Source organism: Apodemus sylvaticus, chromosome X, assembly GCF_947179515.1.
Source record: "Apodemus sylvaticus chromosome X, mApoSyl1.1, whole genome shotgun sequence".
NCBI classification, from domain to species: domain Eukaryota; kingdom Metazoa; phylum Chordata; class Mammalia; order Rodentia; family Muridae; genus Apodemus; species Apodemus sylvaticus.
Genome location: NC_067495.1, coordinates 128546512 through 128567919, shown reverse-complemented (window position 1 = coordinate 128567919; position 21408 = coordinate 128546512). Strand labels below are relative to the sequence as shown.

Here is a 21408-nt window from a genome sequence, read left to right as displayed (position 1 = left end):
TAGGTTCCTCAGGCACAAAGTGATCAAGTGATAAGCACATCTTACATTCATTTCTCTTTCAGACAGCAGCACTGTCCTATAGACTAGAACCAACACAACATGCACATATACAGACTGAGGAAGTATAATAGCTATTGAAGGAAGTATAAAAGTGGAAATTTTCCGCATAGACCAGAAACAGCACAAGAGAAGACATTTTAAGTGTGTCCGTGTTATTGCCAAATTTGCTTTTAAAAGCCCACAAAGACTAATATGTAAATTAGGTCTGTGCTCATAAAATTCCTGAATAGCCTTTACCTTGACTTTAAGAGAATTGATAGTATGAATGCCATCAACAACAGTAGCAGAACTGCAGCACAACTGATAACTAAGATTCCCACAGTACTTTACAGCTTTCCAAATCTGTTTACAGTTGACATCTCCTATTTAACTATCTCAACAACCCCATAAGATTGTTGTAATTGTTGTCTGTGCTTTTTATGTTTAAAAAAAAATGGCCAGAGGCATAGATATTAGTGACCTGCTCAAGATTGCATAACTAGTAAATGATTCTGTCTTCTGACTCTACTAAGGTATTCACATTAGGCAATACACACTGTCCTGTCATCGTGCAATCCAGCCCACTACTACCTATGTCTCTAAATCTCCCCTGGAATTCTGGGTAAATGAATTCACGCCCTGCAGGGATTCACTTGAAAAGCAAAAAGGAAAGCAACCACATTACTAGGGAATTAGTGCCTTCACATGCGGATTTACTGCTAAATGATATCTTTGGCACTTCTGTTTGTTCCTAGATTGCAAAGTACTGATCTAGCTGAGAAAGAAGGGTTGAAGAGTAAAGCAGCAGGCAGAAAGCAAGAGCAAAGTAACTGTGCTGACTAGTTTGCTGTCAATTTGACACAGGCTAGTCATTTAGAGACCAGGAACCTCACCTGAGAAACTTTCCCTATTAAATTGGCCTGGAGGCAAGCCTGTAGTGCATTTTCTTTATTGATGTTTGCTGTGGGAGGACCCAACTCATTACAGGTGGTGCCACTCCAGGCTGCTTTTCCTGGGTGCTATAAGCAAGCACTCTCAGCAAGTTATAAGCAATATGTTAGTGAGCAGCACTCCTCTATTGTTTTTGCTAGCGGTGCTGTCTCCAGGTTCCTGCCCTGCTTGAGTTTCTACCCTAACTTCCTTTAATTAAAGGACCTGTGATGTGGACCTTTAAGCTGAAATAAACTCCTTCGTCCCCAAGTTGCTGTTGGCCATGGTCTTCATTCAAAGCAATAATTCATCTTAGCAAACCCTAAGACAAGCAGTAAGTACTTGACAGCTAAAGAATCCTTTAGAAATTAAGATAAAACATTTCTGAAATGATACAATTGAGATATGTAATAGAACTGTGAAGATAAGCAAGGAATATCTAACACACTATCCAAACCAGTGGTCATTAAAGAGTCAAGGAGGGGCATGTGGTGAATTTGAAAAAGAACACTCATTTTTTTAAACCACATGACTATACAGTTTTCACTACATTTTATTCCTTTATAACTATTGAATCATTAGTTAAAAGGAGTCAGCCCCAGTGTGCTCAGTGGGTTTAAGTCAGGAGGGAGACATTGGAAGGAGTCGGAGAGAGTGGTAGTGGTTATGATCTAAATAATTATACTCACATACCAAAAAAATAGATAATAAAAGAGAAATTAACAAAACAGGAAAAAGACAGTGTATGCCAGTAGAAAAATAGGGTTTTATATTCGGAAATGGCTTTACTGTTCTTGAAAATGAGATGTGTGTTGATTGAGGAAAAACTTTGACCAGTTTACTCTGGTGGTGTCTCCAGTAACATACCAGTCAGTTTCTCAGAAGTGCTAATAAGCATAGAAGGTATGCTTTCCCAGAACATTCCTGGGATCTTCAAATATGTGCATGGCCTTGACTCTCGCTTTGCCTTCTTTCTCTCAATGAAGTAGCTTCAGTGAGAGATAAGAACAGTTATGTAGTCACTTGGTGATTTGAAGTTAAATGCTTGTCCTGTAACCATGGATTTATTCATTGTTACCTAAAGACTAATGGCTTTTCTTGGTCTTGGACCTGATAGAGAATGCAGTAAATGGGTAGGCTTGCATATTTTTTTTCATCCTGGGTTGGTTTCACTCTGGCCAGTCTAGATACCATATAAACGTGGGCTGTCAGGAATTACAGCTTGTCTTCCATGTGGAAATAAGTGGATAAGCAAATACTCCCAGGCTGATTTTCTTTCCTTTTCATTATTTACAGTAAATTTACCCTTCATAATCATTTCCAAATCAAATTTGCTCTACCAATCCCTGTAAGGTTAGCTCTGGAGATCATTGCCAAATTAGATGCCTTTTATTTTTTAATACCTCATGTCTCCTCCATGTTAATGGCATTAACCATGAACACACACGCACACACACACACACATACACACACACACACACACACACACACACAAGTGGATTAATGATAATAACACTAAGTGGCCTAGAGATGACTTAAAAAGAAAATTTAAGTTACAGCAGAAATGCATATAAAGGAAAGAAAGTCAATAACTCGCATCTATGGCTTCTACTGTTACATTAAAATATTCAGAAGAGCTATGGAGCTAGATGAGGCAAAATATGACACATATATGATAGATTCCAGGTAAGGAACAATTAGTAATACTGTCTTAGAGTCATAAGATGACAAAAAAATTTACTTGCATACAAATTGTTCCTAGTAACGTCCTTTGCCCAGCTGAAACAAAGGTCAACCTCCCTTTGTTATAAAGTTGGAAATAAAGAACAGTCCTTGCCGGCAATCTTCCAGGTATCATCACAGATAATCAAGATGTGTCAGTGAGTGGTTTTACCTTTCTATCATCACAGATGGTGAGTGGTCAGATAAAGAAAGTATGGCTATAGCTCTAGGAGAATAAAAAGCACATGAACTTTGGAATTTGTTATGGTGGAGGTTGGTATAAGCTGGAGAAGAGTAACACAGGAAAATATTTTCAGGATAGGCAGTACAAAATTTCTAAAATGTATCAATGGGACTACTGAGGCAGCTTATCATGTAAAGTGCTTGCTGTACCAGCCCAATGATCTTAAGTTCCATCCCCAGAACCAATATAAAGAGAAAACAAACTCTACAAAGTTATATTCTGATATCCACACATGTGCACCTCCACACATGTCACATACAATAATGATGATGATGATGATAACTCTGGAAATCAGTCTGGCGGTTCCTCAGAAAACTGGGCACATCACTTCCGGAGGACCCTGCTATACCACTCCTGGGCATATACCCAGAGGATTCCCTGGCATGCAATAAGGATACATGCTCCATTATGTTCATAGCAGCCTTATGTATAATAGCCAGAACCTGGAAAGAACCCAGGTATCCCTCAACAGAAGAATGGATGCAAAAAATGTGGTATATATACACAATGGAGTACTATTCAGCCATTAGAAACAATAAATTCATGAAATTCTTAGACAAATGGATGGAGTTGGAGAACATCATACTAAGTGAGGTAACCCAGCCTCAAAAGATTAATCATGGTATGCACTCACTAATAAGTGGATATTAGCCTAGAAACTTGGAATACCCAAAACATAATCCACACATCAAATGATGTACAAGCAGAACAGAAGAGTGGCCTGGTTCTGGAAAAACTCAGTGTAGCAGTATAGGGCAAAACCAGAACAGGGATGTGAGAACAGGGGGAGGGAAGAGGGCTTATCGGACTTTCAGGGAGTGGGGGGCCAGAAAAGCAGAAATCAATTGACATGTAAATAAAATATATAATGAATAAAAAAAGAAAGGTTTAAAAAATAATAGAGTAGAATGTAGTTATTGATTATACCTATCACAATAAATGACAATTTAAATTCATAAAATAAAATGCATCAGTTGGATGAGGGAAATTTAAATGAGACTTGTTGGTCTTCCTGGCCATGTTCTTGGTATAAAGACAATGTTAGAGAGAAGCCATCCTGTTCTTTTGTAGATGCTATTGTAAATGTATTCCCCAGTATTATTGATTTCTGGTTCATACACTGATATCTTCTTCTCCCTTCTCCATGAAGGAATCAAAATATTCCCCACTCCTCACCTCTGACACCCATTTTTTATAAGATAGCAGAGGTGGAGCTCACAACTGTTACTATATTAGTAATTAATTACTTATGTTCCAGAACCATCTTATTGAGCTAAATAGTACAGTAAATATTTCCATGTTTTCTCCTTTAATTTTCACTACCAATCTATTAGATAAGTACTACTATGATCCTCATGTTTAGAGTTGTGAAGTGCAAAGACTTTAGTTCCTTGCCTAAGCATTCCACATCTAAATAGTAGTAGGCCAGGATTGGAAATCAATTCTAATCCAGAGTGATCTTAAACTGCTTTTATAACATCAGTTGTCTTCAGTCAGGGGCATGTTGCATTAAAGGTTGAGAGGTCTCATACATTTTTTATTAATTCTTCTGTAATTGCATGCATGCATACAAAACATTTTGAACACATTCACCCCTCACTCCTCTAACTCCCCCCAAATCCACTTCCTCAATCCCATATCCCATTCTGATTTCATATCCTTTTATTTTATAGATCACTGTATAATTTGTACTTCCTATATATATATATATATATATATATATATATATATATATATATATATATATATATATGTAGGCAAGGATATCAGCCCATCCACTGCATCATAATTAACCTATAAGTGAGCACACCCCTAAAGAAAACTGCCCTAGAAGCTCTCAATGATCAGTAATTCTACAGGTAAACAGGACTGCTCTGGTTCTCCCCATTTATGTTGTAATATTGACTGGCTTGCTTTTGTACCTGTTTTGGACAGAGAATCACAGCTACTGTGAACTCCTATAACATTCAGAAAACACTGTTGCATTCCAGTCCTCCCTAACCTCTAGCTCTTATACAATCTTTCTTCCACATTTTCTGTGATGGGGTCTAAACCTTGAGAAGGAAGTGATAAAGATATCTCATTTGTCGATGAGCCCTCCACCTAACACCTATTCTCTGCAATTAGATCATTATCCAGTACACAAAGAAACTTTATTAAAGAAGTCTGAGAGCTAAGCTAATTTATAGATATAGATACTTACCCAGTGTAAAATTTGATACTTAGTCCATTTAACAAAATAATAGCAGTAGGTTTATTCCTAGGGCCTATAGGTTCCCTAACCATAGATTATTGGCCAGATATATGGATTTTCTCCTATAAAGACATTCTTAAATCCAATTAGAAAATAGTTGGTTACTATACAAGACATTCATTCCACTGTTGCACCCTTGGGTGGTCTCACTTGGTTGATCATCATAGTTCACATTGTTCACAATTGGCTACTTATTGGTGACTTTTCTCTTATGGCAGCCTATATGGCACCTTTGGTCCTATAAAAACTGGCCAGGAAGAAGGAAGCTTCTCAGTCAGTTTCAGCTTGATTTTTGCATGTCCTGTGACAAAATTATGGGTTGTTTTCAGCAATAAGGTCTTAACTATCAAAATCTGGCCTGCTACTGAAAGCAAATAGCCTAGAGGCATATATGGGTATTTTTCCTTGAGTAATTGGTCAGGGATATCTGGAGAACTTCTAAAATTCTATTTCTGCTGTTCATGGAGACAAAAGGTAAGAAGTTCAGAAGGAGCCAGGGCTACTGGCCCAACACGGAGCCTACCATTAATCACTGCCTCCCATGGCTGTTTGTGTATATATAGCATTGCTCTTAATATTTGAGAATGACCATGCTGAGACAGCTAATTCTCAAGCCAAAGTTCCCATTATCATGAGGAGTTAACACTTGACTTGTTTATAGTATTCATGGCTAGGGTGCCACCTCCCTGACCTAGACCATAACCCTGTATTTAGTGGCCTTGCCCAGCAAGTCAACAATGTAATCTCAGAGACCAACCAACTGAAGAACAGAAAATGGGTCCATTTGCTCAGCACTCTATTTTTAGGATAGAAACATAGATTCAGGTATGGAAAACATATATTAAGCACCCATGTTATCTTCAGTACAGCCCCATGAAAGGGATGATATTGGTGTTATTCTTAGATGAAGAAATTGAAGCTGTGACTATCAGATTTGTAGTCGGCTACTTGATCACAAGGCAGATTCTCCATTACCACCCAAATGAAGATCTCAACGATGGACCCTAGAAATCTGCCTGTTTAGCTCCACTCCAAGTGAACAGAATTACATGGTTGGAAGGCAAAGCAACTTGACACACACAGGGGCAATAAGAGTTTAGAGAGTACAGAGTAGAGCAGAGTTCAGACAAGCCCTCTTAATTCCACATGGAGTTCATGCTGTTTATCTTTGTTCTACTCTATGTCCTGTGGCAAAGATGTTGACATGAACATGTTAGAAAGATTTCAGAAACAGTTAAGCAAAGCATTTTGTGGATTGACTACAGGACTGTTCTTTTTATTATTTTCCAAGAGAGTTTGCAAGACTTTCAACTGTATAGCAACGCACTGTCAAATGTTTTATGAAGCCTGCCTTCGGAAAGGGTAGACAACAGAGCTTTAGGATGTTACTCAGTTTATGCTGCTACTTTTCCTTGTCTCTCTTACCTCAACCACAACTGGCAGCTGCACCGTTAACACAATGAGTATGCTCAGTACCTGATTTGTTTAAATATAAAGACTCTAAAATTAAAAAAAAAACAATACCTACAAAAGAACTAAGATTTCAGAAGTAATTTTGCCTGTCTGTATCAAAATTGAGGTATGAAATGGTTTGCATTTGTTCTACCTGTTCCAAGACTATATCAGTCACTTAATTCCTCAGAAAGTTGAGAAGTCGAGTGTTTGTCAGGTATCGACTCTAGTCCAGAAAAGCCCCAAACCATGTGCTTCTAATGACCCTACAGTGGAGCTTGCCCAGCTTTCGGGTCCTCTGTACCCAACTCCAACTCAGTCTCCTGGCTGACATTCACAAAGTAACCTTCTGGTAATGAGCAATATACCTGGGAGTCTTTTTTTAGGTATGTTCTTTATTTACATTTCAAATGTTGTCCCCTTTCCTGGATCTCCCCTCCCCCTAAAATCCCATAAGCCATCTCCCCCTGTTGCCCAATCAACCCTCCCCTGCTTCCCTGTCCTGGTATTCCTCTACACTATGGCATCAAGTCTTTCCAGAACCAAGGGTCTCTCTTCCCTTTGGTGTCTAACAAGATCATCCTCTGCTGCCTATGTGTCTGGAGCCATGGGTAACTTCAAGTGTACTCTTTGGTTGGTGGTTTTGTCCCTGGGAGCTCTGGGGGTACTGGGTGGTTCATCATTGTTCCTCCTATGGCACTGCAAACCCCTTCAGCTCCTTGGGTCCTTTCTCTAGCTCCTCCATTGGGGACCCTGTGCTCAGTTCAATGGCTGGCTGAAAGTGTCCCCCTCTGTATTTGTCATGCAATAGCAGAGGCTCTCAATACCTGCGAATCTTTAAATGTACCCCAAAACAATAAGGGAAGCTCTGTGTCTAGCTCAAAAGTATGTAAAAAAGACACCCCCACAGGGCAGCTAGTGGTTTCTTTCTCATTGAGAGGGAAAGGAAATATGAAGGGAGTTGAGTGCAGTACAAGATGGCTGCTTCTTCAGTCTCAGACAGATTAGACTCAGCATTGATAATAGTCTTAAGTTCGTGTTTAAGAGAGTGCAGTCTGGAACCACACTTCCCCAGATTGGAATTCTAGCTCCAGAATTACGTATGTCTGTAGTAACCTAGGCAATTTCTCAACTTATTTGCATTTCATCTTCATTATCTGTGAAGTTGGCATACTTGATAAATATTACCTTTGTTGTTTCATCATTAAGGAAAATATGTAATGATCATGGTCAGAGCCTAAAATACATCTTCCTTTTTGTAATTATCAACATTTATATTTGAAAAAATCATTAACTATAAAACTATTTTGCACAATTCAGTAGTAGGAATCAGAATAATTATCATTGGGACTGGGAGTTTCTCAGTGGTTAAAACACTTTTCTCATAAACATGAGTAACCGAATTCAGATCTGTAGAACCAATATATAACTGCTATACAAGCATGGTGGGCACTGTGGCCCACCTCTAATTCCAGGCTCAGGAGATGAATATAGGGCAAGCTGGCTAGCAGGAGGATTCATGTTAGCAGGTACTGGTTTTGAGTGGGAGACTCTACTTCAGTGAATAAGGTAAAAAAAAAAAAAAAAGCCAGAGAGGATGATTCCTGACATCACCCTCAAGCATCCATATGTACACACACACACACACACACACACACACACACACACACACACTTGCATATCCACATACATGCTTACACACACATGCAAAATGTGTGTATATGCATTTTGTATACACATATATTACACATATGAAGATATAAAGTCGGGGTTGAGGAGCAAATGACAATGAGTCATCATTCTTAGTACCTGAAAGATAGATATCTTCAGGTATAGATGGATAAACTAGTTTAAAAGTTTGTAGAACTGTCAGTTCACAGAACTAATAAGTACTAGAATTATGGTTAGATGTTTATATCTATCTGACTGCAAGTTTTATTACTTCCCTATGACATGTTGTTTTCATAAATATAAGATGTATATTAAGGATTCCTGAATGGGTATGGGCCAAAACCTGTAATATTCCTTCTCACTACCACCTCTCCACTCTCACTGTAATGATTACTAGAGAACTTGTTTACAAATATATAATATATAATATAAAATATATAATGTGCTTGTATAAAGTCCACCCCATTACCTCCTTTCCAACTCCTTCAGTGTCCCCCAACATATGCACTTTTTTTTCTTAACCCACTCAGTCAAGTTAGTGTTGCAAGTATGTGCATGGGTGTAAGACCATTCGTTGGCACATGGACTTCCTATCATATCTGAAGAAAATGACCCTTCCCCAGAAGCCATCAGACTCCATATCTCCCTTTGCTGTGGGTAGGACTCAGTGAGCTCGTGCACCATTCCTGCTGGAATTTTGGCTGGCTTGATTCTGTGCAGGTCCAATTGAACTAGCTTAAAATCTGTAATGTCCTCGTAACTGCTCAGATACTGTCTCAAGAACTATCTTGCTTATATAAAAGAAGTGACTCCCTGGGGAGTTGTTCAGTTTGTGAAAGTGCCTTCTACCCTAAATTTCTCATCTGTATGTCTTAAGGATTAAGCTCCTATCTCCCACGCCATGCTGCACATGCACAATCCATGTGAGGATGATTACTTACTATATGTACGAACATTCAGAGCCTCCTCTCTTTCTTTCCCCCCTTTGCTCCCTTCCTCTTTTCCCCTCCACTCCATTCCATTTCCAGTAAGAATAAGTTGTGACATCCTAATTTTCTTGAGTGGCTTTTTGATCTGTCCTACATAACACTCACAAGGAGGTAAACCCCCTGCTTGTCTAATAGCGTCATCTGTCTGCTGTCTCAGAGCTTTATCTTACAAAATTCATTGTCACTTCTTTCAGCCTGAATAGCCATGATGCAAGCTGTAGCGTCACTGCCAGTGACATCTGCAACAGGAGAGTGGGTACCTGGGGCTTCAGTGCATTGTTCATAAACAATGATGTATTGTTAATTTTCAAGGAAAATGAACAAGGACTCAAAATAACACTTGCAGAGCACAATATATTGCTTCATGAGCAATAAATACGAAGCAGAAGATAAAACCTTGAGCCTTAGGCTTAATGCAATCCAAAAACATGATTTATTCTGCTGTTTCCTTTCCATTAGCCAAAGAACAGAAAGCACATTGTTATTCACTGCTGGGACACACAATACTATCCTTATGCCATAATCTATCAAAGAAAATATTTTTTGCATGCCTGCTATATACAGAGTACTATGTGATGTGCCAAAAAATTGGGGTTTGCTCTGTGTTCAATAAAAACATTTTCTAAATTTTCTCTTACTTCCTTTCATCATAGTTGGGTTTTTAGTACTATTGATAGTACCACTCTTGAAATAGCAGCCTGTCAGCCTTCTGTAGTGTCTATCTCCATACCATGACAGGAATGATTTCTTTGATGTGAAGCATAGAAAAAGTAGACAATGATTTAAATAGATTCCTGGGAGTCCATCCAGATTACTCTTAGTATTTACTACTGCATACTAGCATGAGAGGGTATGTCAAGAACTGTGAACATGGGATTGGCTGTGCAAGTGATAAATGACTAAGGGTTATGACAAAACCAGGCGTGCCAGCCACTCTTCATTAAGAATCTACAAAATTGTGAACTATGGAGATGGCTCAGTGGATACAAGCACAAACCTCAGAAGGAAGCACAAGTTCAATGGTGACCCAAATGCAACACTTGGAAGTCACCCAAAGGGGCTAAACAATGGCATACTTCTGGCTCATCTTCTACAAAATGTCAGAGAGAGAAACAGATGAATAGCCCAAAATCTCATACAGCGCAACAGAAATAAGGAGGCCCTGCTTGGACTAGTTGTTCCGTGGTCTCCACACATGAAACATAGCATGCTTACACACACACACACACACACACACGCACACGCACACGCACACGCACACACACACAAATATATTTTGAGAAACACACTAAATTGCTGCCATGGAGAAAAATCTCTCAATCTCACTACAATAGACATTTAGAGCCAGATAACTCTTCACTCCAGAGGACTGCCCTGTAGGACAGAAGATTTCCAGCTTCCTTGGTCTTTACCTATCTACTAGACAGATCTCAGCAAACATTCCCTATCCTCAAATGGTACAAATAGAAATGCCTCCAGACTATCAAATTTCATTGAGGAAAAAACTTAGCTCCAAATAAGAACCACTAGAATAGAAGACACGGGGAATACCCTAATGTCCAGGTTTAAATCTTGCCTAACATTTTTGACTACCCTTATTTAGTGTCATATCATAAGTAAGAGCAAAAATCATGGAACTAGACTTTCTAAGCTTGTATTCTGGCTCCACTGTATGGCCTCTGTGCTTATTAATTCATCAATACAATGAGATGAGATAATGAGAAGAATTTATTTCATAGAGTTGCCTTGGGCTTTAAATTCATAGACATAAAATGCCAGAGCAATGCCTGGCATATAGTAAGTATGCTGAAGATATTAGTCCCAGTATGGTTTCTGTTATATTATTCAAAAACTGTGTTAGTATTGGTGTGGTTCAGAGATCTGGGGTCTATTATCTTCCTTCTGCAGAAATGATAGAGAGCTAAGTCCACAATCCAGGACCACACAGTATAAAGGGAGTTTGAATGGCTTTAGATCTGTAAAATCTAGCAGGTAATCCCCCCCATTGTACATTTACAGAATACTCTTATTTAAAAGTAGATTTATTGGTAGTAGTAACAGAAGTAAATGAGGTTTATGTCTCCTGAGCAATGTCCAAAAGTCATTCTCTAATCTCATGCATGGCACATGCTTACCCTCACACAAACACAAAATAAATACTATTATTTTAAAAAAATATTTGGAGAAGAGCAAATTGCCAAGAAAGTTTTTATCTTAATAAAAGAATAAAGAATATAGGGATTTTATCAACATATTTTACTTGTTTCAAAGGGGAAAGGGGCATTTATAATCATAAACTTCAGTATGATAAGATGTGTAATCTTTATTTTCAAATAGCTTTTACAGAATTGGATAATCAGTGGTTCATAAATGGGCACTGACTTGGTAGTTATGAAGTGGCATCAAGTTAAAGTGGATAATCACTTCCAAAGCTTTTCTTCCTTTGATGTTATTCCTTTGCACTCTTATTCCAAAATGCTCAATCCTCACTTCAGGTGCTTTGAAGGCACTTCTGGGCATCTACTCTGTAAGTTCTAATCTTTTAAGGAGTTGTCACAGAGCAAAGTAGGAAAACTAAGGAAGGTTTTCTGAAGAGCATTGTGTATCACTGGCACTTATATTCTGCATATTTCTCTCTTTTTAAAAAAAAGATGTATGTGTGTTTATGTACATGCATATATGTGTATATATGTATGCAAGTATGTGTGTGGGTGTGAGGTGAGAGGAGACCCTTCTATTCCTCTCCGATGTGTGCCCTCCTCTATCACCCTCTGCCTATTGTCTTGAGGCAAAGTCTCTCCATGGGTCTGGGGATTGTGTGGATTTTTTTAGGTATGCTACAATCCAGAAAACAACAGCAAGTCCCTCCTTTCCATTCACTTCAGAACTGGGTTATAGGTATCTATGGGATGTGACTCTCGTTTGCTAAGATACTAAAGAAATTGCTTGATATCCATATTTAGACTTGAAAGCAAATTAGAATAAGGCCTAATTTTTCTACCACTTAGTGATAATTCTACAGATGTATTTACCATAGCACATTTTGTTAATGTGAACCATTAACCTAAGACATCTGGGAAGCAGAGGATCACCTAGAATTTATGTTTGAACAAAAACTTTTGCAGTCATTCTTACATAAATGATTGTGCTGATGCAAGAGCATGATTATAGTTAATAAGATCAGACCAAATTATTAGACGGATCTGCCTCTGGTTGTAACTGTAAATAAACTCCTCTACATATTTAGTTAATATTGAGAATTGGCTTAGCAATAATGATGTCTATGTTAAAACAGTTTATTATTCTGAACATGGGGATAGGCTATCAATGAATGTCATTGCATGCATTGCCTATGTACCAAAGTCAATACAATTTAATTTTCGTTAGACATTTATTTAAATATATCTTGAATTGATAATTTTTGCCCCACACAACATTAAAAAAGCAGAGACTTAAAAAGATTCCTATGCTGGGTGTGCTGGTACAAACCTTTAGCTCCAGTAACTTACAAGGCAGAGACAGACAGAACTCTGTCAGTTCCAAACCAACCAATGCTCCATAGTGAGATCCTGTCTCAAAAAAAATGATTAAAAATATCCCTAAGACTCCATCTGTGACCTAACATCAAGCTAGAAGATAGAAATATAGCCAAAAACTATAATTCAAGACCATCTTTGATGAACATTCAGTTGTTCTTGATTCCCACACTGCTCTAACCTTATCCTCCACTCATTATCTAGATGAAAATTATAACCCTCCTATGGACCCATTGAAATAATTCTTTTCCAGTGAAAGTTTCTCTGGCAACTCATCTTGTCTACCCTTCTCATCTCCAAATACATATACCTAAACCCCTTCCTATAGCTTTAATTATTCTTCTGGAGTCCCTGAGCACTTTACTCATGGTTTTATTGTAGTGCTTATTAGAATAATTAGTATTTGGTTCTTTGTGTATCTGTCCCTCCCACTATATTGCAAGTTCTTCCAGAGCAGTCAGCAAGTTTTCATCACTGTTTCCTAGTCACTAGCACAGAATCTGCTCTATAGCAAGACGCCCCAAAGTAATGGGTTCGATAATGCAGATTCTGAGAATTAGTATATAAAAATTGTAAGCAAGATAAAATGTATCGAGAGCATATAGGAAGGAATAATTAATTTTAGTGAGGTGGCTTCACAGGTGAAGTGGTATTTGAGATTACCCATGGAAAATGAGGAGAATCTGATGGGTAGAGATAGGTGGTAGAAGAAGCGAAGGAGAGGAGAACACTTAAAACATACTTGGGAATTTAGGAATGACAGTCATTGTGGTAAAATAATGCTCCTAGTTGCACAGGGTCCTTATCTGTTCTTATAAATAAACCTTAGCAGGATGTGTGCTAACCAACATTTTAACAGACACTTTGGTTGATGGGCATATTGCAAAGAAGAATACTGCATTGTCCTTTAAAACTGAAAGCTTAGATCCTTATCCTTGTCACCTCTGACTCCCAAATTTGTCCAGAGTTTGGAGAGGTTTGTAGTTTAGAAATTCCAGTATTTTATTTTAAAATGGTGAGAAGAGCTCCCAGGTTGGTTGGTTGGTTGGTTGGTTGGTTGGTTTTCTTTTCCCCAAGAATATATAGATATGATGGCAATAAATAAAGGAGCCAGAAGAAAGACATTTTGACATTGTGACCTAGTTACTATAGAATTACTTGTGTTCCCTGGACAACATTCTGCAGTCTCCAATCAGAGATCCCCAAACATGTGTTACCTGGACATTGGAAATCCAGATGGACCTGATTATTGCTTATGTAAACTCTGTATTTGATGCTATATTTTTGTTTTCTTTCTAATATTTACAGGGCTCTGTTTCGCTTAATCTAGGCCTCCATGAGAGAGCTATGGAAATGTGTGTGAGGACTAGAGATTCTACAACTGGAGCAATTCAGCAGCTTAGATTGTAGTGAAGAACACTTATGGCTCTCTCCCCTCCCCCTTGCCTTCCTCTCTGTATATGTGTGGGTGTGAGTGTTGTGGAAGAATTCAAGACAAAGAATGACAAAACTCAAATTTCAAAACTAATAACTTTGGACATTTGCTTGTTCTCACGCAGACTAAAATAGCACACGTATAAATAACGAAGCCAAGGACTATCCCCAGTATTGCCTTGGAAGGACTTGATGGACATTAACAAGCTACTCTTAGAACAGAGTTGCCTTCAGGGGTCTAATTGACAGATGTTCATATTGGAAGGTAGTCAGAAGGCTATGTGTTTTCTTTTACCTGAAGGCTATCAGCAATCAAGGAGAAATTTCCTAAATTAAAACACTTGTGTGCTCAGATAATTTATTGACTATATCTCACCTAACTGTTCAGTCGGCACTTGCCCTTTCATATATTACCCACTTCAGTGTCTTTGCTTATGTTATCTTTTTCAGGGATGCCACTTTTGTTTACTAGCTAATACCACCTATCACTCTAAATATAGTCCATACAATTCTACCCTACTCTTTCAACATCTATTCTCTATAAAGTAATTACCTACTCAGACCACAGAATCCCTTTATTCCATAAACTTAAGTAATCTCATCTAAACTACTCATGTATTTCATTGGCTCTTAATTATTTTATTAAGGACAGTAAAGAATAGTTACTAAAGTGTATGTATTCTGTAAAACCTTGGGTAAGAGAGATAACCTTTTTTTTCTATATATTCTTTATGTATATTTCAAATGATTTCCCCTTTTCTGGCTCCCCACTCCCGGAAAGTCCCATAAGCCCTCTTGCCTCCCCCTGTTCCCCCATCTTCCCCTTTCCACTTCCCAGTACTGGTGTTTCCCTATACTGCTGCACTGAGTCTTTCTAGAACCAGGGGCCACACCTCTGTTCTTCTTGGACATCATTTAATATGTAGATTATGTCTTGGGTATTCAAAGTCTCTAGGCTAATAGCCACTTATCAGTGAGTGCACACCATGACTGATCTTTTGAGACTGGGTTACCTCACTTAGTATGATGTTCTCCAGCTCCATCCATTTGTCTAAGAATTTCATGAATTCATTGTTTCTAATGGCTGAATAGTACTCCATTGTGTAAATATACCACATTTTTTGTATCCATTCCTCCATTGAGGGACACATGGGTTCTTTCCAGCTTCTGGCTACTACAAATAGGGCTGCTATGAACATAGTGGAGCATGTGTCGTTATTGCATGCCAGGGAATCCTCTGGGTATATGCCCAGGAGTGGTATAGCAGGGTCCTCCGGAAGTGTCATGCCCAGATTTCTAAAGAACTACCAGACTGATTTCCAAAGTGGTTGCACCATCTTGCAATCCCACCAGCAGTGGAGGAGTGTTCCTCTTTCTCCACATTCTCGCCAACACCTGCTGTCACCTGATTTTTTGACCTTAGCCATTCTGACTGGTGTGAGGTGAAATCTTAGGGTTGTTTTGATTTGCATTTCCCTAATGATTAATGATGCTGAACATTTCTTAAGGTGCAGTGGAGAGTCACTCCCTCTGTTGATCCTCATGTAGGACACAGGCCCCACGACAGGCTGGCTGGCAAATGAACTGCCTAAGTGCAGGCAGTTCCCTAGGCAGGTCCTAGGCGCAGGCAGAGACCCCTGGCAGTTTGCACCCCCAGAGATCTTAAGCTTGGGATAATTCAGTACCTAGTGATGCTTTTCTGCCCCAGCAGACAGGGAAGATGGCTGCGGGATTTCACTCCCTCTGCTGCTCTCTAAGTAGGACACAGGCTCCATGACAGGCTGGCTGGCAGACAAACCGCCTATGTGCTCAGGTCCTGGGCGCAGGCAGACCACTGGCGGTTTGCACCCCCAGAGATTTTAAGCTCAGGATAATACAGTACCTAGTGATGTTTTTCTGCCCCTGCAGTTAGCAAAGATGGCTGCAGGGATTCACCAAGATAACCTTTCAAAACATTCCATTTGTTGAAGATATAAATCCTCCCCATCTCATAGATTTGTCCTGAAAGTTAAATGACAATGACGTATGCCAGCTGCTTTAATTGACATATGGTAAGCACACAATAATTAGTGATAGTGGCAGGCTGAGGTGGTACTGGTACTCACAGAAATTATCATCATCATCTGTCTCCTCAACTAGATTGTGCAGTCTTTGTGGATAGAGGCCATGTCTACTGTCTGCTGTTTCATTCTTTTTCCCCTAACCCCCAGAATATTTTATTAGCTGAAGATCTGCTTAGCTCTGTCAACTGTAAGACTGCTAGGACCTAAACTTTTGCCAGGAGTATATTTTTCACATTTTATTACCAACGACAGAAGCCCTTGGGTGATTTCTTTTCTCTTGGTTTGCATCCCTGAGCAGTTTGAATGAACTCTGCTAAAGTAATAATATGCTAATAGACAGAGAAGGATAAGAACTACTTAATTATTCCAAACTCCTTTGATGTGTACATTTATGATGGGTAGAAAGGAGAGAGGGTGGAAAGGAAATACACTAAAATGTCATCTGGTAAATTGCTTTCAAATTTCATAACTTCCTGCCACTTTAAGCTATATTATTTCAGTCCTTACAAGAGAACTTACATTGCATTTAGGCCTTAACCACTACTTGTTCACTGACTATTTTTCAAAAATGTTAACAGGGTTTACTCTAAGAACTAAACTACAAAGTGGAACCTCGACACAACAAATTATTTGGTCTGTCATTTCATTTCAGCTGATAATACTAGAACTCTGAATGTAGATTCTGCTGCAATGACGCTGCCAGTGTCTGATCCAACTGCATGGGCCACAGCAATGAATAATCTTGGAATGGCTCCACTGGGAATTGCTGGACAACCAATTTTACCTGGTATGTTATTTTTAATTACCTCACAAGAACTTTTTATTGACCATGTAGTAACAAATATAATAATATGATACAAGTTATTTTGAAGTTGACATTTTCTAGATTCCACCTAGTGTGAGTAGTTTTATAATATGAGCTTTATCCATTGAATAGCCAGTGGTTACTAGTACACTAATGACAGTCGGCACTTTAGGCAATCTAGGAGTATATCAGATACAGGATGGGGTCACTGAACATGTATTGAAATAAAAGTCAACAGAATTTTGACAAGTAATTACAAAGCTTGTCTATTTTTATAGACTTCTTAGAGGAGACAAATAAACATGTGCGTGGAAAGAGAACTTACTTAAACATATCTTAAATCCTAAATATCTAAAGAGGAAGAAGGAACATGGTAGGTGCATCAGCTCCAAAATAATTTTGGCATTGTATGACACTGTTTACATATGTGTATGTGCACACACACACATACACACACACACACATTAATGGACATGGTGGCCTAACTCCATCTCCAATAATTATGAACTCAAGGACCAGAAAACTAATTCAGATGGTGAAAGACACTCTACGCCAAAGTGTGATAGCTTAAGCTTGATTCCCAGAACCCACATGACAGAAGGAGAGAATCAAATCTTGCAGGTTGTCCTCTTCACTTCTACATGTGCGCCATAGCATGACTGTGTGTGTATGTATGTATGTATGTTTTAAAATGTTTATTTAAAAAATGAAATCAGAAGCAAAACATCACAGTAAAAAAGGGGTTCGTATAGACACAACACAGCTTCCTGGCTAGTAAGAACTAATTAATGTCATCTCTGGGAGCCTGGGGTAGCTTTTCAAACAGCCTGAACATTAATCTCCTTAGATGTATTTAATTGCAGCCCTACATAAATGCACAAGAAGACCTAATCAAGCTAGATGTTTGTTGCTCAAAATATGTTCTTGTATAATCCTGGAATTGTTTTGATTCCTAAAATATGAGACCCCATCCCAGACCTACTGGCACAGAAATTTCATTTTTTAAAAGACACCCAAATAATTCATAAGCATTATCATATTGATCCACAGTGCTGTGCCTTTTCTTTATATAATTAGTTCCTTCTTCCGTTTTACAGTTCCAACCTGAATTTTAAATCTTTCTGGATTATAATGGAATTGATGACAATATTGGCAATAAATTAAGAGATGTTATTATATCAAATACTGGGAAACAACTACAAAAGAGATCAATCAAGAAAAAAAGTGTATGAGTGTATGGGTGCGTGAGGGAACACTCTCATAGAAACAGGAGGAAGGGGATGGGATAGGGAGTTTCTGGAGGGGGGAATCAGAAAAGGGAAAAACATTTAAAGTGTAAATAAATAAAATATCCAATAAAAATTACTAAGCATAAAAAAGAAGGACAATGTTCAAACTCAATTAAAGTAGCAGACACTCGTGCTGTCTGCAGAATAGGTGGCTTGTTGATGGTAGGAAGAAATCCACACAGTCAAGTAACCAAAGATCACTGAACTATGTGTTGATTGGTGAATGAGAATTGAGAGAAATAAAAAGACCAAACAGCAAGAAAACCCCAACTCATTTAGTTTGTTCACGTCTGCCTTAATCTCAGATTTAACTCTCTCTGTTCCTGATGTATATATTCCTTGAGACAGAATTTCCCCATGTAGCTTAATCTGAACTTAAACTCATAACAATCCTCCTGCCTCAATCTCTCAAGTGCTGGGAGTACAGGCTTCAGCCATCATACCTGGCTACTATATTTTTTTGGGTTCTTTTTATCTCTTAGCTATGTTCATGTTACTAGCCAATTGTTTTTCATATTAGACATTCCCTGTTGAAATGACCATATGTTTTCTGTCTTCTGGCTTAACTCTGATTGATACAATCACCAAGCACTAATTATCTTTATATTAAAATATTAGTGCAGCAGGAATCCTGTGATTGGACAGGGAAAGGGAGGTGGAGCTAAGAGTTGCTGGAACAGAGAGTGACTCAGGAGAGGGGGGGAAGCAAGTACAGGATGGTTCAGAACGAGTGTGGCTTTGAATAGCCATAGCTAGATATGTTATAAAGGGATAAAATAATTGGGGTAACTTGTCTAATCTAGGTAGGAATTATCAGTTGGCACAGAAATTATTGTGTGATCATCTTGTGAATTGAGAATTTATTAATATATAAATCTGACTGGTTAATTATTAAAAAAAGAAAGAAAAATATATGAATAATGAATGGGTACCAACCCAGAAGCTTTATCAATACCTTATAACTTTAATAGTGCCAGGAAGTTCTATCTATGCTATCACTGAATAAATATTTAAAAATCTTGCCCCACTGTGAACCCTACAATCTATAATAATGATTGGTCTGACCTAGTAATATGTGTCTACTGGTACAATAGTTATGCAGGAGTAACCAGCCACATTCTGATTGGATTTAAAGCCTACTCTACAAGACTTGTCTTGGCTAGGTCATAGACACTAAGGGAAAATGTAATTAGCTCATTAAAGTTCTGAGTACACGTCCAAGGCATGCACAAGATCAGTTATGGCAAATCTCAACATGGATTGAATTGAGAGATGGCTAAGAAGTTAACAAAGCACACCACTGGATATGTCTTTGGTGATTTACACATGCACACACACACACACACACACACACACACAATGACTGACATATAAGAGAGGAACTGAGGAGGAAAGACCTGTAATAAATGTAGACAGCACTATTGCCAGATGAAATAAAAGTAGAAAAACAAAAATGAACAGGTGCAAATTCCCTTTTCCAGAGTCAGTGTATCTCATACTGTTGCTTAAGCACACCAGAATCCCTCTGCTTTCGTCTTTTAATATGGGCTCTTACCATGTATTCTCTAGGAAGCTTCCAGCTCTCTTCTGTATTAGGCTGGGCTGCATCATTTATCTTCCCCCTTTGGCTTGCAGCTTAAAGCTTAAGAACGGATATTATCATGACAGGGAATGCATGGTGGAAGCAGATGAACTGTTTGCTAACATTATGTCTGCAAAGGTTTCAGACATTTCCAAAGTAGTGCTACCAACTGGACCTGTGAAGGGCACTTCACATTCACACCACAACAAGGCTATGCTACTCCAATGAATGCTGCCTACCTACCTTACTACTTCTCAAGGTCTAGGAGACAGGGTATCTACCATCTTGGTGCAGTTTTAGAGTAACCTCTATGATTTTTGCCCAATCCTCTAGACAGGGGGCCAATTGGAGGGGAAAGGTGTGGCAGAAAATATAAAAAACCAGCACGTTCCTGCACTTGTACCTGCCCTGATGGCCTTGTCAGCCATGCACTGGTGGGGAGTGGCCAACATGTTTTTATCTCATGGAGGCTCTGACTCAGAACTCCACAATCTCTCCACCAAGCTCGCTAAATTCCCACTCAATCTCTGGGCACAACAGCTAAAACCTAATCCTGTAAGCCTTATTAAAATTTGATGCCTCTGGTGGCAAATCCTTGCAGATCCACTATGATAACGGGGAAACTCTAACAGCTATATCTTACCCTTATGCTGTCCCTGTTCCAAAAGAACCTAACTCTTTCCTGTTTCCTCTCTTCTTCTGTCCAACCTAGAAGTCTTGCCTACTCGCCCAGAGGTTGGCTCCTTTATTCATTAGAGGTTTGGATCACAAGAAGCCACCTGAGTATGTGAATTATTCCTCATTCCAGACAGCCTCTCCTGGGAGAGCAGAATTAACATAAAAATACAAGCAGCACATAGCCATCCACAGCAGAAAGGGATGGGAAATGTGATGAAGTGTGTAAATAAATCACACTACCTATATAAATGTATGGAAATGTCATGATGAAAACCATTATTTTGTGCAATTATTATATGCTAATTAAAAATGACCCTCATGCAACTATTCTCCAAAGTACCTTTATTGATGGCTTAGCAATTTAGCCACTGTTTTTTGCCTCTCAGACAGTTTTCGGCTGAGACAGTAGACTGTTCTTTGGCCTGTCTGATGTGACCTCCCTATGGCAATAGAATGTACTTTGTTACAGATAAAAAACAAATGATATATAAGGTTTTTTGGCATTCCCCTGAGAGTTCAAATCTCCACTGTCATGGATGGTGTTTATGAACACATATTTGTCATTGAAAACAATGACTGGCATAATTAGAAGCTTCAAGTGGGGATCATGTTTGGAGTAGAGCCGCTTTCATCTACCATGTTGTTTTGCACAACTCCTTTTCAGTAACATTAACAGTGATGACAGGACAGGATCTCTTCTTACACCAATTCTCTGCAAGA

The 21408-nt window shown here is 38.7% G+C and overlaps 1 protein-coding gene across 5 annotated transcripts in view; it reads left to right on the top strand.

The window, feature by feature from the left end:
• The window catches only part of Enox2 (ecto-NOX disulfide-thiol exchanger 2), a 320995-nt gene that overhangs the window by 221990 nt on the left and 77597 nt on the right, over positions 1–21408 (top strand). For all 5 annotated transcript variants that reach the window (XM_052171208.1, XM_052171207.1, XM_052171205.1 and 2 more), the window contains one exon: positions 16987–17121. In XM_052171208.1, the coding sequence (XP_052027168.1) occupies positions 17025–17121 (97 nt within the window). In that variant the 5' untranslated portion in view covers positions 16987–17024. The remainder of the gene's footprint in view (positions 1–16986; positions 17122–21408) is intronic.